The sequence below is a fragment of the Pezoporus wallicus genome, unplaced genomic scaffold (assembly GCF_028554395.1).
Source record: "Pezoporus wallicus isolate ANWC-B61680 ecotype Strahan unplaced genomic scaffold, APGP_CSIRO_Pwel_v1 contig_5416, whole genome shotgun sequence".
Lineage (NCBI taxonomy): Eukaryota > Metazoa > Chordata > Aves > Psittaciformes > Psittacidae > Pezoporus > Pezoporus wallicus.
Genome location: NW_026642898.1, coordinates 1,293,719 through 1,320,477, shown reverse-complemented (window position 1 = coordinate 1,320,477; position 26,759 = coordinate 1,293,719). Strand labels below are relative to the sequence as shown.

Genomic DNA, 26,759 nt, shown 5'->3' with positions numbered 1-26,759 from the left:
AGTGGATGAAGTTTGCAAAAATGCCTGTTACTCATATTCCAAGTATCAAACTTATGCAGTGTCAGAAAGTTGTATTTAATCATCATCAAAATATGGGGTTTTTTTGCTTTTCCATCCTTTTGAGGGAGGGAGGATGAAGGCCTTCCAGGGCCCCAAACCTGATAAGGTTGTGAGACTGCATCACAGAAATGCAGTGATCACATCCTGGTGCAAAGTGGGAAGACAAGTTGAGCTGAAGTTGTGTCACATGCTTCATTTCAGGACTGCTGTATGTGGAGAAAGCAGATGGAAAACTGTCATCCTGAGCAGTAAGCAAAATGCTTGAATTTGTGCCAAGCATAACCTGGAAGTGGTGTGATCTTACTGATTCAAGGCTCTCTTTTAAAGAGACATAAGAAGGAGAAGCACTGGACACACTTGGTGCCAGCTCTTCCCATGCCCCCCTGCATCTTCCCATATCCAGTTGTTCAGAGTTAGTTTGGCAGAAGTTCATTTGCTGAGGAAGAGAAGATGAAATGGAATACAAGATCCTGCTGAAAGAATCTTCTGTCATTTAGTTATCCAGCAGAAATACAAGGTGATGAGTTTTGCCAGAAGAAGTGTAGTGTTTTGCTAGAAAGAGCAAAGACTCAAGCTACTTGAATCTGACACCTAACTACCTGTAAGCACAATATAAAATGGATCACAGTAAGATGGACTAGCTTTGTGCACTGGCCATAGTCTGGAATTTCTGATAATCAGTTCTCCTCTTCCTAAGAGAGGCAAACTGCAGAAGACTGCTTCTTCTCCCACCTCATTCCTGTTCAGTGTTGTGCTGTAGTTGCTTGCATGGACACTGATAAAGCAGAATAAGCCTCAGCTGAAAGGCTTCATAATCTGATGATGACCCCACACCTTCATTTTTCAAGCTTTTAGCTACATCATATCTAATTGATGGTTGTCATTAGCATCCGTCAGCTTTGCCCTGTGGTATGAACTGTAAACAACTGAACACAAAAGAGTAAACCCTTCTCAATTCCAACATCCTCCTTGCTTTGGTCCACAAGCTGGTGCATCTGAACAGACAGTCAACAGCATACTAATGAAAGACATGCAGGCCTGGTTTTAAGAGATGAAGCAATCCCAACTGTTTTGTTATTCTTCAGTTGAAGTTATTGCCCTACTCTGAAAGGGCAGTAAGAAATGGAAGAGAGGAAAAAAAAAAACAAACACAAACATGAAGACATGCATTGTATAGAACTCTGCTCCTTGCTTAAACTTTAAAACTGTAGGCAAGCTTTTCTCCCACCTTTCCTCTCTATTACCTGCTGTATGCCACCATTAGCTACTAGGAAGTTGTGCTGATTTACACCACTGGAAATCTGGATTTGTTCTTTTTTAACAGTAATACATACAAAGAAGCTGAATCTAACATATGATTCAGTTTGTCTCACTCTGCATGACTTAAATAGAAGGGAGAGTGGGAAAGCTTCATTATTTAGTGTTTTCTTCAGGCATTCATGATCAAGATCTATTATAATAAAGTGCCAAGCCTTCAAAACCTAAGAAAATTTGCCAGCCATATTCTCAGTACTGCTTCACTCCACTTGGAGCCCCAAAGGATTCATACCTCTCAAATGGGGATTTCCAACAAAACAATCATTCCCTGGTTTTTAATTCAGCCCTAAGCTCTACCTGAAAATCATCAACTGAAGGTATCGTCCTGTTAGTTGTCCTCCTCTTGTGCCATTGCCGGAGAGTATCTCTGGCTTCTGAACTTAGCAGTTGGGCAGCTTGTTCTTCCTGGAAGTTCTTGATCAGTGAAAGTGCTCCATAAGCGCTTGTCAAATAATAGCCTCCTGAGAAGGACAGAAAGGGAAAAACTTCTCAGAGTGGTCACAAAACCCCTGCTAGTTCTGACTGGTCAGTCAGAAGCACAGCTATTTCTTTATACACCCCCACACATACATTACTCAAAGTTCCTGTGCTCTATTGCCAAAACATTTATATGTAAGAAATCCCAGCTCACTGGCTTGCAAGATACTGGATGGCATGTTCTCAGCTGCTAAGACATGCAGCGACTGCTCCATATTATCAAGTGGTGCAATAGTGTCTTGAGTCCACTAGCGCTGGGATAGCTGGTTACTTAAATGAGTGGTGTCACTGCTTACTCCCCACTATTGTTACAAAGTTGAAACATGAGTTTTCTTCAAGAAAAAAACTTCCAAACACTAGTTTGTTTTCTTCCCAAGCTTCAAGTGGGGATGAAATTAAACAAGGTAAGACAATCTACTGCTGTTCAGGAAGTTAAAAGCAACCACCTTTAGGAGAAATAACGCAACAATAATGTATTATTTGTACCTTGGAAGTATTCTAAAGAGTGTCCCTTTTTTAAAAAATAAAGGAAGACTGTGCCTGTCACCTTTTTAGTGTTCCCCATAATGTCCAACTAGTTCAGGAGGTGACATGTACAGTCCTCCATACTTCACCTTTATTATATGATGGAGAACAAATTAAAGTCACAACAGAGTTACCCATGTACAAAAGAAGCTGCAGGTCACAAAGGAAAAGGAGTCTCAACAGGAGGTAATAGTCCTCAACAACCAGGAGAAACAACAAACATGCTGTTATTTGTTTCTCTCACTCTTCTTAAAGTAAACTATTTGAGTGGGAGTGTCCAATTAAGAGGCAGCACAGTCTCTTCATGGATTCTATGCTCACAATAGTATTTTCTGTATTACTGGTGGTATCTTCCGGGCCTTTAGTTCTGCAACAAGTTCAATATATAAAATACATGCAAGACCCATGAGACACACTGGACAATACATTACATTTGATCTGCACAACCCCAAACCACTAAACAATTTCTACTGCACAGTATAGTTCAGCTGGTGCCAAAGACAGGGCCAGCCAATAGACAAGACTTCTTTTGCTGCATTAAAACCAACATGACTTAATAGTCCAGTAAATGTTTCTGCCCTTCAAGCACATTAATAATCTCCAGCTTCCATCTCAACTATTTTCCTAAGATTCTCAAACAATGCACTAGAGGATGCTCTGTACACAAAGCAGGGAACAGACTAGTGCCAAATTGGAGGAGTCCTGGCACAGTTCTCTCGTGCATACAAACACATAAAAGGATACAGCAATTTCAGCAAGCCAAGAGATAGCAGGAATGGGAAACATACACATATACTTAAACTCACAGATGAGCTTGGTCATAAGAACCTTTATACTTCCTCATAAACTGGTAGATTCTGAGGCCTACCAAGAACTTGCAGAATGCCTCTTTGTTAAAAACACCACCTTGAAAACAGAAAGAAGGGAGATTTCCTGGCCTCTAGTGGACTTCAGCCATCGTTCAAGAGTGCCTTAGGAAACATATTCCTAGGGCTCATAAAAATACTTTGTGAGAAGCAAACAGTGGGAAGAAGCAATCATTAAGGGGGTCAATATTCTCAAAAGCACTTTCCCCATAGGGGCAGAGAATTCCCCCAGAAATTTTTACAAAGCACTTAAACCAAGTCCCATTACTTGTCTCACAGTTTAACTGCATGCTGTGGCTCTATAAATACTCTCAGGATATTTTCATGCACAGAAGATAACCACGTGTGGCACCTGCACAGTGTATGTGTTTGCTTGCTGTCATGATGCCTCTATTTTAGACTCCCTTTGAAAGGATTTCTACTCAAACAAGGTTAACAGCAACTGTGCTATGAGGAAGAATTCCCCCTTCCCTAGTCCTTCACTCAATTCTAATAAATATAAATAAACAATTACCTTCTCCATGCAGCAGAGATGGATCCAGCAATTCCATCATATATTCAATTTCAGTATCCAGTTCCAGCATATCACACTGGGCTAGTACATATGTCAACACAGGCAAGAAATCATCTGCTCCATACAGCCTTCCTGGGTTGAAGAGAACACAGACAGTGACAGAGAAACCATAACCTTTTACCTCTTTCAGTGTTTGAAAGGAAAGTATTACTTTGCCATCTTCATTGACCAGTACGTTTTATTCTAGTACGTATTACTCTAGAGCCTCCTGTTACTGATGTGCAGAAAAGAGAACATCATTTGACACTCACCGGACAGGACTCTAACACCAGCTTCATCTTGTACTTCTAACTAGCACAAATCTGATGAAGCACACCTTGTGGCATGCAAAGGAATTTAAAGACTGGGCTCACCTTGGCATCAGCTCAACTGCTGAGCTCATACAAGGCTGCGGCTGCCATGCCTGTCTGATTTGACCTCCACCTGCACTTCTGTCACTGGCTAAGAAGTGTGATGAATAGGCTTTTTTGCCTTTTTTTTTTTTTTTAACACATGCAGGGATGACATCCACTTTCTGGAAGGATCCAGCCACATATACCAGTTTCTAGGTCTGAATCCCAGCAGAAAAGCCTGAATATAAAAGCCTATTACATTTGACATGAAAACTCAGCTCATTTCTGTGACAGAGCATAGTTAGAAACACCAGTGAGCAAAGCCTTATGTAATTCACAACTAGCCAGTGAAGCCCCATCAGCAATGGTGGCACACAGCTGCACATAGGGACTGTGCTGTACCTAGGTCTGTCTCACTCCTACCGCCTTTACTGCATTTAAACTTTCTGTTTAGAAAATACATGGCCGGATCTCTGGGTCTGTCCAAATTGTGTTCATTGTGTAACTGGTGTGATGGTCACTTTAAACCATGAAAAGCAGGAGCCAACTTAAACTTTGGTGAAACTCCACATGACTGAGGGGCTGATATCTAAAGTTATAGTAGCTAAGGAGGTAAGGCATATCCTCCAGGTATTATATTACTATCTGGCTGTCAGACACTTAAACAGCTGCTGGGTCAATGCCATGTTTTCTAAACTTCATATGACAAAACAAGACAACCTAAGAACTATTTACCACATCTTAGCCCAAGCCCCGCAGTGAAACAGTTAACTGGCAGCAGCCTCGCAACACATTTCTTCTGTATGTTGGAATCACCTTACTCAATGAAGTAAAATGATGTGGATTCCTATATCCATTTTAAACCACAGGATTTTGCACAGAAATAACAAGCTGGGCAGGTGCTTGGACCTGAATCTTGCGAAAGAGCCCTGGGTTCTTCAACCACAAGCTTTCACCGTTCATCTCCAATCTCAAAAGAAAGGTGGCATCTTGACCAGCCTTGGACCCAGCTGCATAATCCAGTGCCCACTTAGGAACAAAACTGCCAACCACCTGAAGCAGCTTATACTTGCTTAAGGGAAACACACCTTCCATAACCACCAGCATTGCTTCACCTCAGCTCCTGACCTGCCACAGCAGCGTATGGTCAGATGTCAGGCAACAGGGCTGCACCTATGAATTCATGACATGTGGCACAGCATTTTAATTGTGCCACTGAGTACTCAGCAGGTCTCGACTAGTCTGTAGTTCCATTCCATTATATAGGTTTCAAGGTCAGGTTTGGATGCTTGCTACATAGAAATTATTTCTGTTCCAAAACCAGGAAAGAAGGTGTCCAAATGAAGACATTCAGAGGCACAGCAAGCCAAAAGTACTGGATCAGAGGCTGCTTTCCTTCACCTATTAACATAGAGCCTTTTAGTTTTCATGTTGCATACAACTTACAGAATAACTATGGCTAACTATGGGATGTTAGCTCTGTTAACATTTCCAGAAAAATACTAATTTAGTACCGGTGTCAAATTCCAGGCTCACAGGACAACAGCCAACTTCAGAAGCCTACAGTTAAACAAAACTATTTTTTTTTTCAAACTGCCTCACACCTCCTCTTCTCACTGAATTTGTAAAATGTGCTGCCAGGTGCATCAGAGAGGCCAGGAAAGAAGCAGAGAGAAAGAATCCCTCTCAAAAGGGCACGGAGGTGCCACAAGAGCTCCAGGATAAGGAGACATATCTGCAGAATCAGGTGATTTCTTCCACCAAAAGACGACCCCAGGTTTGGAATATTGGTGAACTTGAACCACGAGAAGCATCTTACCTGAGTTATTCTCCATAACAGTGTAAATCAATTTGCAAACTCGCAGCAGCAGCATGACTTTTTTTTCAGGTGAATACATTTTCTGCATGGTCATGAACTTGACTTTAATCTTTTCAATGTCCACAAAGTCTGGTGTTGGAACAAACACACCCAGTTCCTGAGGATTCCTCTGCCGCACCAACTGCAGGTTTTCCTTTAGCTGTTTCCAAGAACCATCTGCTGTATGAAACTCTTTCAACATTGCTTCAATATGGCTCTTCAATGGCTTCAGAATGCACTTATGCATGGCCTTCTCCAGGACAACATCTGCAATGAGAAAACAGCTGATGTACTCTAGAGCAGAGCCAGTACTAATATAACCATTCCCAAAAGAGACACTGTAGAGCAAAACCTACTTGCTATGGCCTGTTTATTATACAAGCTGAGTTTCCAGATGTTTGGTAAGATGAAAACAAAAGGCAGAACAGAATCTGTATTTAATTTTCATTTATGACAATGTGGTAAATACAAAAAGCCTCCACAAAGACAGAGCACAGACTGGCACAAAAATACCACACCCCCCCACCCCCCCCAACAAAACAAAACAAACAAACAAAAAACAACAAACAAGAAAAAAAACACCCAGGAAAAAAAAAAGGCACACTGCAGCCCCAGTTAACTTTGTCTTTTGTTGCCCAGAAGTCTTTGAGTTCGATGTTACTTTTGAGTTTAGACTTTAACTCCCAAACTTAAACACAGTTAAAACCATAACTTTGTCTGCTTTGGCATGAAAGCCCATTCTTTTTGCATAGTTTCCATCAGAAACTATAACTCAGCCAAGGTCTCCCAAAACTTGGCTCAGTTTCATCAAGATCTTTATGAAGTTAGACAGATTATGGGCTTTAAACTATAACTGAAAACCAAGCTGTGTTTGTCCAGCTTCGGATTTCATTACGCAAGCTTATATACAGCTTTGTCATCAGGTTTGAGGTTCTTTGTTTGGCAATAGTGTGCACGTGGCACAGTAAGCACTAACTTAGGGTTATTTTTTTATTTATTCTTGTTCTACTTAAGTTTCTCTTTATCAGTCATTCTCCATTTTCAAAGTATGGACCACATCAACAGAGAAAGGTCTTTGCTAAAAGTTTTCTCTGCAAACCTTGACTTTGTAAGTTAATTTCTTCTCCCACTCAGTGTGCGTGTGTCAATATAGCTTACATTGATAATTAGCTGACATCACTTATTTGTACCACAGCAAACTGCCTCCCGCATAAAGGAAACTGGGGACCACTCAGCCTGGCCAGTGCACTAACACCTGGATAGTGGGACAGGACCATAGCCTAGCGCAGGCAGATGCACTAAGAGAGCACAGGGACCAAGAGAAGGATGAAGAGAGACTGGGTCACTGCTACATCGTGTGTTTATACAAGCCAGCACCAGACATTCCTGCTACTAGTGGCAACTCATTACTGTGTCATCAAACCTCACGCCCTTTCCAGGTTTGCTGCCTGTTCTGATGTATTTGCCTTTGACCACAGTACCTGTCTTCTCTCTCTTCACCCCTCTTCTTTTTTAATTGCAGACTATTTCTAAGGCTTTTGCTTTACACACACCCCCCAACCCACCCCCCCACCCCCCCACCCCCCCCCTCAGTTTCATTGCTTTTGCTTTATGCCTTCATTTATTTTATCTTTGTGTTCAGCTGTTTTGCCTTTTGGGTCTTCACACCTCTTTTCCATACAAACCAGCTCTTCACACACTCCTCTTTTTACGGTCTCTTTGTTTCATGTGTAGTGTTTACTCTGTGTTTGTCTGACATGCAATTCCCAAATGTCCAACTCTATTGGGAGTTCCCATCTCTTCTATCCCAATTGTGCTGGGGCTTCTGTAGCTCTTCTTGCTAATTCCCCCTCCCAAGACTCTTAACAGCAAAAGCTGTGTTTGCTTTATTCCAGGATGCTTTAAACACATTTGGGCGCTCTCTCACAGTGGAGAAAGCTGCTGGAAAGGAGACAGTGACTGTGAGGAGCAGCATTTGCTCTCTGATTTTCTGGATTTCCCTATGGCCACCAGAAGCATAACCAGTCTGACACATATTCCTGATGGCCTGTTACACAGCATGAAGGCTGGATCCAGCCTCCCACCACACCAGAGCTGCTAGTTAATGTAAGTGGCAACATTTCAAACAACTGATCCTTACCTATGATACATGTTAGAGCCAGACAGTCGCCACTGATAGCACTTCCAGACCCAGTCAGGAAAGCAGAAGCTTCACCCTTCTATGCAGTGACAGAAACTGCCTCTCCCCACCATCAAAGCCATCTCTAGAGCTATGGGGAGGAAATATTTTTCCACTAAGAAGGCAGCAGGCATCTCCCCCATGGATATTGCAGCCTGCAGCATTGCTCGCAGGCACACGCACTTCCTGGCTCGGGGTTGGCCTCACTGATGACACTTTTTTTTTTTAACAATTCAGCCTACTTCATTTATTTCTACTGCCTGTTCAGTCTTTTAAATAACAAAACCATGAAACACCTCTGCAGTTTGCATTTCAACTGCCTGCTCTCATTGAAGTCAAAATTAAAGCATTTGGTGCTGCCAAACATTACATGAAGTGAGAGAGCTCTCTATCCCCATGAAATTTTAACTCCCACAGGCTTCCACTGGAAGTTCTGCATATGAATAGCTAGTGTCAGCTGTCCTTTGCTTCAATAAAGTTGGGTCACCATCACATTTGGTCACAGGAGGCTCAATAAATTGAGAGAGGATCCTCAGAGCCCCTGGTCTGATGACAGAGCACCTAGCCTGGGATGGGAGATGTGAATATTCAGTACGCTTCCATGACTGACCCCCTACAGGCTCCAGGATGGAGCTGGTTCAGCTGGAGCCTGCAGTATCAGTATGGAAAGAGCTGCAGAAGCAGTCCATCCCCAGAGGCTACAGGAACCGACTGCTGCTGGGAGGGAAAATACTTCCACAGACACCCAGTCCTTGGCTGGGGCCAGGATTGTTATCTGCAGCCACTTCGCTGCTCGGGTAGGGCTGGGTACTGGTTGGCAGGTGGTGAGCAATTGTACTGGGCATCACTTGTGTTTCTTGTTTTGTTTGTTGAGGGTTTTTTCCTTTCTCCTTTTAGTTTTATATTCTCTCCCCTTGTTATTTCCCTTATCATTATTGGTGGTAGCAGTAGTGGTTTTGTATTATACCTCAGTTACGGGACTGTTCTTATCTCAACCCGTGGGGTTTACACTCTTTCCATTCTCCTCCCCACCCCTCTGGGAGCAGGGGGGAAGAAGAGGGGGACTGAGCTGGGCTTAAACTGTGACACCATAGGGTAAGTTAGTGCCACTCCCAGTTTCTCATGCAGATGAATCACACGGATTTTTATGGCTGCGAGAGGAGTTCTTTCATATTTGCAATTCATCATAGGCTCCAAAAGCAGTGCCTGGAAATTGCCTTGAAATTTTACTTGATCACATTCCACATTTTCTCTGGGAACTTCAATAGATTTGAAGGAGCACAGAGGAAGAGAGCGGGTAACTCATACAGCTGTGCTCAAAGCTGTGCACAGGGCCCAAGAACTTACAGCTGAAGGCTGTTCTTAATAGTTTCTGTGCTGTTAACATGATCGGGTAAATAAAAATAGGATGGGATATTTCTCAAAGCATCATTCAGTACTGTTCAGCGACTATATCACAGCTAGCAGGAGACAAGCGAAATAAATGACATTTGGCCCTGACTCCAAAGAGATACAAACTGCCTTGGCTTGGTAAGGGTAGACTGAGAGCACTGTAATTTTAATGCAGCATGTTTGCACAAAACTACCCAGCAAACAAGGAAGTGACTGAGATATGAAGCTATGACAGCGTTTGGGGGTTTGTTTGCTGCTGTTTAAGAAAAAAGAAAAAAAACAACAAACCAAACCAACCAACCAAAAAACCAAAACCTTTTCTTCTCCCTTATGAATTCTTGGCACAGACACAAGGACCAGAGTTCTGCCTCAAAAAAAACTGCAGATTCTAGTAAGCTGACAAGGCCAGCAACAGAGCAAGATTGATAAGGACTGGACTTCTTTTGTTTTTTTACTGTCAGTAACAACACCCATACGTATCCTAATTAATATAAAACCTGTGTAAATATTTATACTATAATTAAAACCTGTAAGGACAGCATTTCTTGCAATCTGGATCTTAGACCAATATTCAGTGTCACAAGACACCAATAAGCATGTCTGGAATTAGATCATACAATTATTTACCCTTTCTTCTGAACTGCTATTACTGCCATTCAGAGGAAGGTGTTTCCAGATGTGAGTCCACAAAACAATTCCCAGCCAGCAGCAGATTTCACTGCTTAACTTGCCACCAAAAAAAAAAAGAGCATAGGATGGTCTCCCAGTTAAATCAGCATCCAAGTTGTGAATTGAGGACTGATCCTTAGCACTAACATCTCTGTACACTTCCCACATCCAAATCAGCAACTAAAATTCCTGTTTAATTCAGCATGCACAAAGTGCTTAATACTCCCAAACAGGCACTCTTCAGATTTATTTTTAATTGAATATCATTTCAGCTGAGCACCATGTAGTGTTCCTGAAATGATTTTTATAATTAGCCTCTAGCCTCAAAATGGGAACTGGAAATGCTTTGATAAATGAATTGCAAAGGCCAGCCAGCTAGTTTCGTTGTGACTTGTGGAAACACATCTGCATCCTGTGCTGACATGCTGTTTTGTTTTGCTGCTAACCACATAAGTCTGCATCTAGAGAGTACACGTGAGTCATAGCCAGTGTCCTTATGCAGCCTCTTCACAGCCCTCGCTGGCTGAAATCACAGGCACGCTCTCACCTTCTCCAGGCTGACAGTTCACCTGTTACCAACTGCTGTTGCACCACTGAGATTACCTTTCAGATTCCATCCCTGGATTTACAAACTCACTTTCTCATCTACAATGGCCAAACCACTCATTAGTAAAAGAAGGGCTCAGTAAAAAAGAGACTGAGCAAGCCTGGGAACAATCATAAAAAGGCACAGTACTGTGCAAGTAAGATTGCCTGGGCACTGTTTTGGAATACCACAGTGTATTCATGCAGGACACCTGACTACATTGCATTTCCTTTGTTTTGGATTTTCCTAATATCTATCATTTTCATATATTGGCATGACTGATATAAATCTACTTTAAGATAGCTCATGTCAGGATGGCCAAGTGTCCCATTCTGGGTGGATGTCTACAGTGGCACATGATGCAGAGAAGGGCATCTCCTCCAAAGCAGCAAGACTTAAAAGTTAAAACCTCACACAACCCACATTCTTTGATAATTCGCACAACCCTGAAAACAGTGGATTGAGGTGGGTGATGGATGGGCAGCAGTAACAGAAGCTAAGCAACTAGGGAATAAAAGCCTCTTAGGGTAAACCTCCCTTCATTTTTGCTAAATAAAGCATACAAATGAAGCACAGAAATATCTGTGCTAGGTTTTCTTTGCTTTAATCATGTGTGGGTTAATTAAAACTCATGCTACGCCTATGTGGCAAACACGTCTTCTCTTGAAGAAGTAGTACTAAAGGAGCAGGGAATAAGTCACAAAGGAAATCAAAGGGATGCTCAGGAAAGGGAGAATCAAAACCTCTGCTTCTGCTTAGTGCTTTTACCAACCGCTTCTTATTTGCCCTATCCCCCCACTTACGTACTGAAAGGAAGAGTGCTCAGGGTCACATTGGTCAGCCTCAATTCAACACAAAAAGATACTAGGATGTACAACAGGATAGGGGGACAGGACACCAAAACAAATGTACAAGCACCTAAAAAGTAACACAGTGCTAAAAAACAGCCAACATTGAGTTTTTCAAGGAGAAATACTGGCATAGCATTCTTATTGCTTTAAGAGGGTAACTGGATCAGTTAAGAGAAGGGATCAGAGGGCAGGCTGTATCTTAACCTTTTAAAGACTTATAACCCTATTCAGTGCAACTTTCCCATAAGCAAACAAGGGAAATACTGTTTATAATAACAAATAAGGTGGGTGCATAAAATACTGCACTGGGAAACCCAATTATCAGTGTTTGACTGTCAAACAAGACAGATATTTGAAAAGAGGTGTCACGGAGGTCAGCCCTGGGCTTTAGTCTATTTAGTATTTTCATTAAAAATTTGGATTATAAAGCAGAGAGTCCACATACAAATCTGCATGTGATATCACAGACAGGAGAAAGGCATCACCAGTACTTTGGCAGTTATCTTCGTAAGTGGGAAACAGGCCTAAAGCTAACATAATAAAATCTCCTAATAACAACAGTAAAACATTGCCTCTCAGCAAGAGCAATACAAAGGCAAAAGTGCTAATCAGCGAAGCCTCCCTCAGAGCAGAGCGGCTGGCTCAGTGGCTCCCACAGGGAATGAGTTACTCTCCTCCAGCTCCATCTGCCCACAACTCCTCCATACAGACCCGAGCCCCTACCATAAGGCATGTGCTGCCAATAAGGGGCAAACACATTCTCTCCAAACCTCTTCTAACATTCAACATCTAAAAATCCATTATGGATTAGAAATACCAAAGCAAATAACAGGCAATATTGTTTAGGCACCTTCCCACACATCAGTTAACACCTTATTGCCAAATTACTTAGACCTGTAATTTCTTGGGCTATGTGCAGATTCAGGCATTGAGACTGAAGCTGTTCAGGTATTAGATCCCACCTGATGGAATGATGACAGTCAACTGGACTCCCTTCTATTTACAGCCAGGAAGACAAACACAAAAGCTCCTGAAAATTAGCTATTCAAGCAGCTGTGGACTATGAGGGTCCTTCTGACTAGTCCAGGTCTTTATTCTGTGGATACATATTCAGGTGTGGGTAAAAAAATACTTTGCTTTCACCCTTTAACAACAAAAAGCCATGTGCCCTAGTCTTGACTCTGTCCCAACACTGGGAATCCCATTGTTTCAAAAAGGGTTAACAGCCTACAGTGCTAAGAGTAGGAGACACCTGTCAAGAATAATTAGAAACACTGATGCATTCTCCCAGTGATTTGGCAGAAGTTAAACAACTTAATATGCCCCCTGTCTGGCAAACTTAAAAGATCTTCCACAGAAGTCTTTTGGTTGCAAGAGTCTGCGAGGTTCTACATGAAAAGCTACATGATCATCGATCATTGCACAGACATGGGAGAAAGTCCCAAACACCAAGAGTTTTACTAAACCTTGGAGGGTGCTGCTGCAGCATGTACAGAAATTCAGGAGACAATAGTGGGGGGTAAGGCGAAATCTGGCCCCCCCAGAATGGGCAGCCAGTTGCAGCAGCAGTTCTGCTGGATGGGAGAAGGGGTAAGGACCAGTTCCAGCTCCTCTCCACTGGACAGGACTGGTCTGAGCAGCTGAGAGGCCCCAACACTTTGTGCTACAGGCTCCCTCCGTGACCCACCAGTGGCAGCAGTGGGTGTGAGTTGCAGGGTGAAGCTGATGCCTGCTCTAACCTTGCAGTCACCAGGCCTGATCAGAACCTCTGGGCTCAGACACTGACTCACCACTGCCATGGGAAGTACATGATGAACAGGAAGAAGGAGCATCAGCAGCACACATCCAACCCTCGACTGACACACTGAGAAACCTGCACCATGAAAGCGTAAACTGAGAAGAGAGGATAAATGAGTGCTCACAGAGTTAAAATTTGGGCTGCAATTATGTACTGAAAGAGTCAAGCAAAACCACAGATAATAGGCAGGACTACATCATAAGAAGTTCTCTACAGAGATGACTAAATCTTGCTGTCACATAGTTATCTGCTTAGATCAGCAACATCTGATGCTCCTGATCCACTATGGTTGTTTGCAGGCTCAAGCCATAGGCAGTAGATGATTCAAAAATAAGTTCTTCCTTTGTTTAAACTATCCGACTTTATAAATTAATTGCATTTAATCACATGACCAAAGGCAGATTTTCTGTCAATAAAGAAAACCAGCATAGTTAAGTTATATTTCATACCTTATGCTATTCCAAACTATTGAAACATTTAAAAGCAAACAGCATTTTTGCCAGTCTTCAGAGACCCACAGTCAGATTTAACCACACCCTGGCAATGAAAAGCTGAAGTCAAACCAAGCTTAACAAAATAACAAGCAAATTAGATCTGTATTTCTTTGTCAAATATCCAATTCTCTGCAGAAATCCAGGCAAAAAATCATCTACACCACTGCCCAATTTGCTGCTTTTTCTTCCAGCTTAACACCCCCATAACATTCTTTATTATTGTAGCAAGAACATTACAGGCTCTGAAAGAGTGTACATTTCAAGGACACTCTCCCAAGCGTTATATTTGCTTTAACAGTGCTTGCTGCTTTTGTTTGACTTTGTGTAAATGAAGTTGAGGTTACATGAGAATATTTCCTTCTGCCTGTCAAGGACAAGCAGAACTCTCAACATAAAATCATCCTCTAGTCCCAGAGCAAGAACTATCTTCCAATTTTGCACTGGGCCAATTGCAGGGACGCTGGGATGCAGGAGAAAAACAAGCAAGTTAGGACTGAAGTGAGCTCACAAGGAAAGTATTCTGCCCTGAGGGATGTTTACCTCCTAAATGTGGCTTATATGCTCTTTGACAAATACTGCTCAGACTCAGCAAGATAGAGGGGGAGTGAGATTTTATACAGCAACAATGATTTCACTTTTGTGGATACACAAGTCTCTCTGTTGTTAAAACATGTATTCAAACATGTATCTCAGCATCAACCATTTATAAACATGTATATTTGAACACGAATACAGAAAAACTCTTATTAGCAGCCCCTTCTCTTGCACACGTGGATTTTTTAAACTTATAACTTTCTATTTAGCTTCAAGTGTACTGACAGTGCAGCTTTGTTAGGAGCGAATGAGACTGGTTGAAGAATAAGATTTATTTCAAAAGTAAGTTGCTATGAAATGCCTCTCTGCTCCTTGTCACTGGTTTTGAACAAATCTTAGTTCTGTGGCTAATCCATACGCTTAAAACTGGCACAGTTTTGGTCCAAGGATCCAGAACTATTTCAGCCCAATTCAGGAAAAAATACATGTGTGCCAGTAAACAAAGGATTCTGTAAACGGTACAGCAGCTAAAAAAAAAAAAATATATATATATATAAAAAAAATAATCACAGGTAAAAAGTGCACACTGCAAGTATCGTAAAGATAACTTTTTATAAGCACTTTTGTAGCAAAGTTTTGAGTTGCTGGGGTGATTTGGGGGCAGGGGAGTGTGAGGGTTGTTTTATTTTAAGACTCAAAACTCCGTGGCTTGAACTCTGCTAGCAAAGTCAACCCCACCTTTCAAAACAGGCACAAAGACTATGATTCTAAAAACAGATTACACATTTTCACCTTCTCCTAAAACACATGATAGTGTTTCTTACCTATTTGGTCCTCTGGAATCAGCGATTCGATTGGGGGATCAAGTTCGGAACTTTGGGACAAATAGTTCTTGACTTGGGTCATGAACTGACGAATTGTTTGCAGCATATCGGTGCTTGAAACATGGCACTCCTTGTTTTCCTGCAGAAAGCTGACATAGTCCTGCACCAGGCATCCAAAGTAAGTGCGTTTGTCCTGGGACATCTCCGCAATTTTCTTAATCATCCTCTTTTCAGGGGTCATGAAGGAACTGAAAACTCCACTGACTTTCCGTAGCTGAGATTTCACAATCTTGGGGAGAACAAACGAACTGTTTCTTTTTTTCTTGGGCTTCAGCGGGGGTGCCATGCTCTCTTGGTCACTTTCCCCCTCAAAATCCTCCAGGCTGCTGTTTGTGTCCCCATCATAGCCGAACAGCGGCATGCTCCGATCAAAGTCCAGCGAGTCAGACGACGAGGTGGAAATGCTCATGTCGCTCAGCCTCTGCCTGCCTCCATTCCATGGGATGTGTGACTCAGAGCTGGTAGCTACTGTCTTCGGGGCAGCTGCTGGAGCCAGCTCAGGCAGGGTTTCACCTGAGATGCCAGCAGCTTCAGGCACAGGCACTGAGCCGCAGCCAGGCTGAATCACTGCTGCAGACTTTGAGCTGCCTACCTCTGAGCAGACAGCCTGCTTCTTCAGCCGAGGCGGTGGAATAGGGGTTGGTTTACTCTGCAGTAAATCCAAGCCTCTCTCTTTCTTATGGTTGACCGTTTCTGGCATGCTTGCCTGCTTTATAGTCCTGGAAAGCTGCGGACTCGTGAGGATGCTATTAATAGAAGGAGGTGGCGGCCGGGGTGGGGGAGAGCGAGGCCTCACGGTGCCATTCACGTCTTGAGTTCTTGGGCTCTGCCTCTTCAGACTTCCACTGACATCCTGGCTGTGCACTTTTAAGAAGAGGGGATTAATGAAACACAGTGCTCCGTTGGTCTGGCTGCACTCCAGCTCTGAAGGCGTTCGGGTTCGTATAGAATGCACTCCATTTATAAGGCAGAGCTGACGCGAGCCTTTACAAGCACTGTCCAAAGGCACAGGCCTGCAGGGAGGTGTAGGATCCAGGGGGTTGCTGTTAGCCAGGGAGCTCCAAAATTCTGAAAATCATCATTGCATTAACGTAAGAATGCAAACCAGCATGCAGATGGCTTTCAGACCATTCAGCTCAACATCACCCATCTCCAGACATTCTGACACACTTTTATTGATTCAAGGGGGGGGGGGGGGGAATTAATTCCAAGTGAACCTCTCAAAACCCCACCAGGCATAACTGCATGCTGCCCTCCTGGGGCTGTTCTCACTCATCTATAAATATCATGACCAATGCATAGCTTCAAATCGACCCACTCAACTAAGTTTAAAAATAAGTTGAGAATTCAAAGAAAGGAATGGAGACTGTAACACAGTAATTCTCACCAACTTGAAACTGAATGCATGAATGCCAAGCACTCTACAACAGGATTCATGCCCAACAGCTGTGTCTTGCCTACTGGGCAGAAAACAGGAAATGGCCCATGGTGATAGGCCACTGCCAGAGAACTTATGTAGGCAAATACATATTTCTTTACATAGTCATGCAATGCTGCTGTTTTTTTCCAGCTCCATGACTTTACATCCTGCCTGCAAATCCCTCAGCAGACGGGCGAGTGTGCCTGGCACATGGGCTGTTGAAAACATGCGTCATGCAAGCGCCGCTGCAGGTAAAACACAAGTCAGAGAGGGAATCTTATGTTCATCACATGAAACATCACAGGTTGGCAATGTTCTTTCTGATGTAGTTTGCTGGGCCCACATGCTGTTGACCTCCCTTGTGCAGCTCTCCCTCTGAGCATACAGTGTAAGAGAGTTCAGACAGGAGCTCCAACTCTTCATGTTCAAACCAGGTTGTTTTGTGCCTATATGTTGCTTAAGGAAAGCTCACACTTACAGGAAGGCCCTTGGGAGTTTTTACGCATCTCCTGGGTCTGCAGGATTGAAGGGCTGACTTCCTGGTGTGCTCCTTTGCACATGAACATCTAAAATTTCATCAAAATCTCACAGAAACTGTGATCTTAATCTCACATACAGTTGGTGTATTTGGGATAATTATCTACCACACAGACACGGAATCATCAGTCTCCTCCTCAGCTTTCAGACATATTAGCTTAAACAAAACACACAATGTACAGAGAGGCTGTTCAAGAGCAAGACTAACCCTGCAGCAAATAGGCCATGGTGCTCCTGGGTACCAAGGACAAAGACAGTGCAGATAGTCTGAAGAGCTCACTCAACATCACCGTTATGATCTCCTATAGAGAAACTCACTTAATGGTACTTTAAGGCTTCCAGCTTTCACTGGGAGACCGTCTTCCCAATCAGATCTTACTGTATCCTGATCATATTTTTCTTTCTCCCCAACCATTCACCTCATCCACAGTTCCATGATTGCCTCTATTCCCATGAAAATCTGTACTTTCATGTAATCAGCTAAACTTGCAGAAAAGCAGTGCAGAAGTAATTTGCCTCCTCTCTAAAGCAAATCCCTCAACTGCATTGCTACTCCAGCAAAGCAAAATATAAAGCAGTGTAGTACTTCCCTGTGTATGACTGCTGCAAAGTCCCACCAACAGTTCTGCCACTCTGATCTAATAAGGTTCTGTTTCTATATCTAAGACGATTCAAAAATCTGCTGGGACAAAGTCTGCTGACAGTCAACCCTCCCTCCCTGCAAAAGGAAGTGCGGTCATTCAGCACTTTGCAGAGTTGCTCAAGGATTCATCTGGGTGGAGCCCGTGTTTCCAATCCCACCAGGCCTTGCATCTTCTGCCAGCTCAAGGTATGTTTTACAATGAGCCTGTATGTGGTTGTAGCAGTCAAGTGATGCAAGGACACGTCCTTGCATTTTCTTTTGTTATTTTAAAAGCGTCACCAAACCAATGTACTCCTTTTATGTACACACTCCTCCTTTTATGAATATGCTACTACATTGAACCTCCCATCTCAAAAATCACCAGTCTAAGATCACATGTCAATGTGAACCGAGGTTTTAACGGTGAACCTCGGTTCCTACACTCTCCTGGCAATTCCAGCAAATCATCAAGCTATGCTTGATGTAAGCCTGCAGCAAACATTTGCTCTCAGAGGAGAAGCTACATCAGATCTCCGACTAGGGATTGTAAGACTTGCTTTGCCCAAGGGTTGCCCAGGGAGGAGAGGAGAAAGGAAGGAAAGGGCAACAACAAAAATATCACAGAAGGCACAGAAGGAAAAAAGACCACTAAGGTCACCATTTGGCAAGTACAAGATCTGGCTTCCCAATAAGAGAAGCTTGTAGCTGACCAATATGAACTACTTACTGATACAGACTATTTCTTCAAGCTTACAGCACTGCCACAAGGAATGACATCTATGCAGAGATCTACTTACTCAGTCCAAGCTGAGCAATCTCTTCAAGTTCAGCTTCTGTCTTTGCTGCAGCAATAGCATGAGGCAACTTCAGGGTGAATGGAAGGACATCCCTGTTGTCAAAGAGAAAAACAATTATGGCTTTGACAATAACATCCATAGTTTCACAAGCACTTGTTTTCAACACTGGCAGTGGCTGAGCTCTGATTCATATTTTCTTTTTGAGCTGTGGCAGGTAGCAAGGGCCTTAAAACACACAGCACACAGTGAAAACATTACCAACCGCAGGGCTCCTTTACATTTGAAATGTAAATGACAGTCAAGTCCCAAGTCTCCAGGAATCTCTTTAGGCTCATTTCCACAGAGCCATCCAATATTGTCCTCCACTACAGAAGAAGCTTATACACCTGGTCTTTTACAAGCATACCAGTGAGATGCAAAAGTGTTATCTGCCCTTACTCCTTCAGTGAAACTTCTTATTCTCTGAATATACTGTTGATTGCCCTCAGAGTTGAATTCCAGTTATCAGAATAAAAATTTAAATGAGTACTTGGGCAGCTTCCCTAAACATTTCTAAGTCAGGATGTCTTGGTGCTACTGTGTCCTAGGCTGAAAACATGCTTCATTTAAGGAAATCTGTCATTTGTTCTCATATGTGGTTTCTCTTCACTGCACACTAAAAGTTCAATGGATGTTTACAAGGGGAGATGGATGAATGAATGAAAAACGTGCTAAATCCAATGTAAAAAAGCTTTTAGACAGATTTTAAGGGACAAAAATACTAATTATATGTACATTGTTCAAGTACTGCTATCAGCTACTATACCTCTTGCCTGCCCAGTTGGTACTGATACACTCTCAAACAACAGTGCATGCTAAACCGCAAAATCTCTAGTAGAAGTACCTATGTAATTAAGGGTAAATGACAACAAATGGAGCATGGGAAACCTACAAACAACTGGTGTCAGCAGAAATTATTATGGGTTTTTTAGGCTGTGAACAAGCCAACCATCTGTTATAGCACAGACGGTAAGTTTTTATCACAAATATCCTTTATGGTGTATGCCAACATGTTGAAAAAACAGGATCTCAGAATACCATTCAAATTCAAATGAAGCACATGCATGATACTGATGCATTAGCTAAAAAGTATTTGGAAAGACATGTTCAATGCCATACCACAGGTAATCTAGAGTCTAGCGCATCATCATGGACATAATAGAAAGACAGGTAACCCTTGACTCCTCATACAGACTGACTGGGTACCTACTGCAAGAAATTCCCTCTGGGTTTAGGAAATCCTCTTGGTTTTGCTGTGGTGTACCCAAATGGTACTCTCTCACAACAGCTACCTATCTGCTTCCCTAAAGAAGCCCTACATTTTCCTGTTGCACTCCCAACAATCCTAGACTGCTGCCTGAAGAGGACAAGGATGCTGGGTAGATGGTGCCAGTTAATAAACATTAAGCAAATGGAAACATTTAGGATGCTTCTCCACTGAATGGGGAAATAAGCATTTGCTTTGGGAAGCATACCCACAGTCAAAGAATAAGCCTCATTTACTGAAGTCTCTGGAGGGATTTGCAGCTGAAGTTGTATTTATTAGTGGTATCTGTGGATAGGTTTGCAGCTAAAGTCGTATTTACAATGATGCATTAGGAAAACTAAGTTGTGATGGCCACTCTTTTTCCCTTTCCAAACAACTACAAGAAAAGGAACAGAACAATACACAGATGAACAGTTTTGTATGTGCTTCCTGAATGGGAGGCCTGGCTGTATCAGGACACTGAATTCACACTTGGCTGACTGAAATACCATTAAGAAAGTTAAAGCCACTTTGAATGGAGAGACTCACGTGTAAGGCAACAAGCTACTGTGCTTTACATTTTAGCAAACGTAAAGCAAGTTGGAGCCTTCAGTGAAAGAAAAAGAACAAACTAATGCAAAGAAATCTACATTTGCTGCATGCTGCCTGTAGGCACTTAAGAGGAATTTACCAGAGCCTGGCTAGTGCACAGAACTAAAAGGGTGACAAGATAAGGAATCTCTCATCATTACACTGCTTTTAAATGCAGTTTCAGCCCATTTCTCATCCAACTGATGACCAATTACTTATGTGGTAGAAATGCTGCTTTCATCACGTGCATGTACAGCTCAGCAAAATGAAGACCACTAACAAAGGGGGTCTAGATGCTTGTCCACCATAAACAAACGCAGTAAGCACAGCAACCTAAGCACATCCCCAGTGAGTGTTTCCCATACAAGAAATCACCACTGTCAGATCTAATTGGCAACCTTATTGCAGGGACAGGACTGAGACAACCAAAGTCGTCTCTCGCCCCATCCTTCAGAAAACGTACAGATGTGCACTCTGCATCTGTTCATGTCCTGCCTGTGGATGAATGTAAGGCTTGGGCATCACAGAATCACAGAATAGTTAGGGTTGGAAAGGACCTTAAGATCATCCAGTTCCAATCCCCTGCCATGGGCAGGGACACCTCACACTAAACCATGCCACCCAAGGCTCTGTCCAACCTGGTCTTGAACACCACCAGGGATGGAGCATTCACAACCTCCCTGGGCAACCCATTCCAGTGCCTCACCACCCTCACAGGAAAGAATTTCTTCCTTATATCCAACCTAAACGTCCCGTTTAAGTTTTAACCCATTATCCCTTGTCCTGTCACTACAGTCCCCAATGAACAGTCCATCCCCAGCATCCCTATAGCCCCCCTTCAGATACTGGAAGACTGCTATGAAGTCTCCACACAGCCTTCTCTTCTCCAGGCTCAACAGCCCCAACTTCCTCAGCCTGTCTCCATACAGGAGGTGCTCCAGTCCCCTGATCATCCTTGTGGTCTCCTCTGGACTTGTTCCAACAGTTCCATGTCCTTTTTATGTTGAGGACACCAGAACTGCACACAATGCTCCAGGTGAGGTCTCACAAGAGCAGAGTAGAGGGGCAGGATCACCTCCTTCAACCTGCTGGTCAAGCTCCTTTTGATGCAGCCCAGGATACGGTTGCTTTCTGGGCTGTGAGCACACACTGAAGCCGTCTCATGTTCATTTTCTCATCGTCCAACACAACCAAGTCCTTCTCTGCAGAGCTGCTCTGAAAGTTACCATCATCTGGAAGTTTTCATTGGAAAACTAAAGGCAAACTGAAATCAGCTTAAACACCAGCTATCCAGCTATTTTTTCTCTGCATACTTCCTGGAAAACAGCTGGACAGTCACAAACTGGAAAACTGATGAGACCATTTCTGTTGTTCACAATCTGAATTCGCATCTCAGTCATCATATTCTACAGTGTGACCTGACATTTTCCCACTAAGGTCCAAAAAGCTTTTTACTAGAAATTGCAAGAAATGGACATTGCATGATAGTTACAGAGCAGTTAAAGCATTACAAGACATCAGCTGAAGTCCAGCTTGGGGCGACACCTCACAGTAACATGGTGGGTAACACAACACCAGCCTTCCAATAATCAGTAAGACAGAGACTTGCTCTTTTGTTGGTTGGTTGGGTTTTTTTGTTTTGTTTTCAAGAGAGCTTAGCTCATGTGCCTCAGAACATGAGACCATCTTACCTGCTAATACAGTAGAAAGCAATCAGCCTGAATAAATCAGCAAAACTTATTCCAGACCCCTCCAAGGAAAACGCTGTGAAAAAAGTCACAAGAGGGAAGAATTACACACCTATATCAATCATCTTTTAGAAAAAGCTTATTAAAATACATCTCAGATTTTACCATAAAATTAGTAAGTTTGCACCATCACACTCATTTCTGTCTGGCTAAGAGAAAACAATTTTGTGGAAGAATACCTTTCTCTGCTAAAGGCATTTTAAAGAATATACTGATAATATTGGTAGTGGGTTTGCTTTTGTATTCCAAATATGTGGTCCAATTCCTGAGAAACAGATCAAGTGTGATGACAATTGCACAATGGTTTGCTAATAGACAATAAATCAGTAATTTGCTAATAGACAAATAGTCAATAAATTCAGGGCCTTGAGCAACTTGCTCTAGTGGAAGGTGTCCCTGCCCATAGCAGGGGGCTGGAACTGGATGAGCTTTAAGGTCTTTTCCAACCCAAACCACTCTGGGATTTTATGAATTAATAACTGAGGCTTTTTTTGCCCAGTGTGCTAATATACCTAATATAAAATCTCTTATTTCCTCCTCTTGCATTCCATTCTACCCACTAGATGTATTAGCATCTAATGGGAGATGATAAATTTTCATTCACTTCAGGAAAACCATTTAACCTGAGAACTCTTTAAAAACCACTCTGACAATTCTGCTTTGTGCCATCACCTTGCACAAGGAAGACGGAAGACAGGAGCAATGCCTTTCATTTTTTTTCCCACTCCATAGTATTGTTTCCTGCTGATATGAATACTTGTTCACAGCACAAATGGCACAGAAGTGATTCCCACCTCACTTACTCTAAGCTCTCTTTAATTTCAGTAGCAAGTCTCACCCAGTGACTACAAAGATCAAGCAGAAGCAGCTCCTAGACTGAAACGCTCTAGAACTTTCACCTCTGGACATGACTGAGACCAGAACAGAAGGAAGAGCATATAAGGAATGTAACAGTAGCATGAGACAGGTTCCTGACATACATGAATGTGGGGGAACGTGAAGCCTGCGATTGCTTCAGCCTAATCTCGTGTTAGAGAAGAGACAGATGATGGGGCGAATCTCCCACTGGTGCGGCTCACACTGTTGCTGCTTTTTAAATTCATCTCCAAGGAGAGTATTTCCACTGCAGCAGACACTTCAGACATCTGGGCTCAAACAAGGCAGAGCCCCAGACTTAGTGCGGAATGCCAGAAGCTACACAGCAGTTTTGGTTACCTCACCAATGCCACTTGGTGAACAGCAAAGGCGTAACTGTCAGTACTCTATGCTGTAAGGCCAGCTCGCCTATGCCAAGCTTCCAGTGATACTGACTGTAGAGTCTGCATATGAACCAGGGGAAAACTTAAGTCAGGTACTGATCTTTTCTCCAACCTTTACACTAAAGGACAGGTCGACCTAGTCATTTATGTGCCCAGAAAAAGGGATTTCTTTAAGAGAGACACCAACAATACAGACAATAAGCATGCAGGTGGTCTGGGGGGTGGGCCAAGAGAAAATGAATGTTCAGATCCCAGACTGTAACTAAAATCTCAGCTACGGCTGGTGAGTAAAACCACCAGTACATACTTCCCCCTTGTGGTAAAATTTCATTCATGAAAGAAGATTTTACTATTTTATTTTCTAGACGGAAGAGATGGAATTCATCAGTATGTAAAGCCTACAAACACAGCCTTAAAGCACACTTAGATCAACTGTCATTTATAGCTTTCTGTTCTCTTTCCTATGCCTTGTTTGTAACTGGAACCAAAACCAGACACACAGAATTAACTTTTTGTTCCTGGGGGGCTGGGAAAGGAGAGGTAAAAAGGAAAAACTCAACTAAAATTATCTCTGTTTGCTCATTTTATTCCAAAGAGGGAACAAATATACTTGGAATTATAAAAGAAAAAATATTCATCTCACATCAGAAACAGTTCTGAAAGTGTAATCCATCTATTTATTATGTATAATAAACCCCCCCCAAAACCACCCCAAACCCAAAATTCAAATTCATAGTCAAGAGAGCGCTCAGGCCAGAAATATATCCAAGAACAGTCCCCTGAATACAAGGAAATGTAAGGACATTTCATTGACAGCACACAGAATTATAGACTGCATTTCTCCAGAAGATAATCAAAAATCTACAGAAGATAACTGCCTATAATCAATGAATCCTGGATTCAGCAACATCCATAAAAAATATTCCATTTCTGTCTAGCACAGACTTACGCATTTCTGTTTATCTTCCCACTTACAGAGCCCTACTCAGAGAGCACTGTAGGCAGTCTCTTCACTATTTGCATTACTTTGGGTACTTTCTGCTGTGGGTTTCACCAATGCGGGATGTCCCAGCTCATACAGCGTGACAAACACCTGAAAAGTCTGTAACTCAACTTACTGTATGTGCTTTCTTTTATTGCAAATTCTTTTAGGCAAGGCCCACAGTCACTGGACAGACGCAGAGAGATGACTTTCTTCTGCAATCTTGCAGATTTCCTAACCAGAAATATCTGTTGTGGAGTGAGCAAAAAGACAGTTTTACCTTCATCACAGATGCCTTAATAGAGACAGATTACAGACAAAAGGAGCCAGAGCAACTTAATGATCTTTGACTCTCAGAATATTACTCAGTCATTACTGTATCAGTAACCATCCAACAGCTTGGTGTAAAATGGCAGCAGAACATTTAGGAAAACATCTCACCTTGGTATGACACAGACACGTGACACCAAGTCCATTATGCCCTTCTCTGAGCTCTCCAGTTTAACACACAGCAAACCCCAAGCCTTGAGTCAAACTGCAAAGTCTGGAAGAGACTGATGGTCGAGTGCCCCTGTGTCCCACCAGCCCATTCATGCAATCCTTCTGCATTAGAATCATAGAATCATAGAATAGTTGGAGTTGGAAAGAACCTTAAGATCATCCAGTTCCAACCCCCCTGCCATGGGCAGGGACACCTCACACTAAACCATGTCACCCAAGGCTTTGTCCAACCTGGCCTTGAACACTGCCAGGGATGGAGCATTCACAACTTCCCTGGGCAACCCATTCCAGTGCCTCACCACCCTTACAGTAAAGAGTTTCTGCCTTATATCCAATCTAAACTTCCCCTGTTTTAAGTTTTAACCCGTTACCCCTTGTCCTGTCACTACAGTCCCCAATGAACAGTCCCTCCCCAGCATCCTTATAGGCCCCCTTCAGATACTGGAAGGCTGCTATGAGGTCTCCACACAGCCTTCTCTTCTCCAGGCTGAACAGCCCCAACTTCCTCAGCCTATCTTCACACGGGAGGTGCTCCAGTCCCCTGATCATCCTCGTGGCCCTTCTCTGGACTTGTTCCAACAGTTCCATGTCCTTTTTATGTTCAGGACACCAGAACTGCACACAATGCTCCAGGTGAGGTCTCACAAGAGCAGAGCAGAGGGGCAGGATCACCTCCTTCACCCTGCTGGTCACGCTCCTTTTGATGCAGCCCAGGATACGGTTGCTTTCTGGGCTGCGAGCGCACACTGAAGCCGGCTCATGTTCATTTTCTCATCGACCAACACCCCAAAGTCCTTCTCTGCAGGGCTGCTCTGAATCTCTTCTCTGCCCAACCTGTAGCTGTGCCTGGGACTGCTCTGACCCAGGTACAGGACCTTGCACTTGGCATCATGCCATCAGCCTCATCCAAGCAGAGAGGGCCCGATTTCCATCATAGCAACTTTCATGCAGACACCAGCGTAGGATAAAATGCTGTCATTTGCCATTTATCTATTGCTTTCTTGTTATGGGGGAAATACATCTGTTACATAGAACCCTGGTTAACACAGACCAGCTCTAGAGCTTTAGTTTCAGCAGTCTAGTTCTCAGCTCCAGAGGACCCCAAACTAGTCTCCCAGTGTAACACCCCAAGCAAATGGTCCAGCTGTCAAAGAAGTCTTCACTTGGATTGTCCAAAGCACAGAAGAAATGGGGGTGTGATGTTGGTTGGTTAGTTTGTTTGGTTTCCTGGTTGGTTGGTTTTTAACACTTGCACCAAATAAATTGCTTACCCCAGGAGGTTGGGCCTGCAGAATTTCCACAGCTTCAGCATCATTCAGGCCAAGCTGCAGCCACACAGGGTGAGTATGGAGGAGCTTGTCCAATATGCTTAGCTTGTTGGATAGGCTGTCATATCCGGAGTCCCGGGGGCAGCTTTTTACATCATTTTTCTCAGAGACATTATCCATGTTCTTTATTAGACTGTGGGGAGAGGAGAAACAACAACAGCAAAAAAAAGGATCAGATATGCTAACCTTCTATAAACTCTCAGTCAAACAGAGTCAGCGCAAACCTTATGGCATTGCTACACTCTGTACTGATATTTCTCCTACTGAGAATTCATATAATTGGTATACACAAG

The 26,759-nt window shown here is 42.9% G+C and overlaps 1 protein-coding gene across 4 annotated transcripts in view; it reads right to left on the bottom strand.

Moving 5' to 3' along the window:
- RIN2 (Ras and Rab interactor 2) overlaps positions 1 to 26,759 on the bottom strand; it is an 81,163-nt gene that overhangs the window by 3,265 nt on the left and 51,139 nt on the right. For all 4 annotated transcript variants that reach the window (XM_057433135.1, XM_057433134.1, XM_057433136.1 and 1 more), the window contains 8 exons: positions 26,410 to 26,599; positions 24,774 to 24,885; positions 22,340 to 22,412; positions 18,773 to 18,864; positions 15,337 to 16,464; positions 5,971 to 6,276; positions 3,760 to 3,891; positions 1,675 to 1,838 (listed from right to left, as the gene is read on the bottom strand). In XM_057433135.1, the coding sequence (XP_057289118.1) occupies positions 1,675 to 1,838; positions 3,760 to 3,891; positions 5,971 to 6,276; positions 15,337 to 16,464; positions 18,773 to 18,864; positions 22,340 to 22,412; positions 24,774 to 24,885; positions 26,410 to 26,599 (2,197 nt within the window). The remainder of the gene's footprint in view (positions 1 to 1,674; positions 1,839 to 3,759; positions 3,892 to 5,970; positions 6,277 to 15,336; positions 16,465 to 18,772; positions 18,865 to 22,339; positions 22,413 to 24,773; positions 24,886 to 26,409; positions 26,600 to 26,759) is intronic.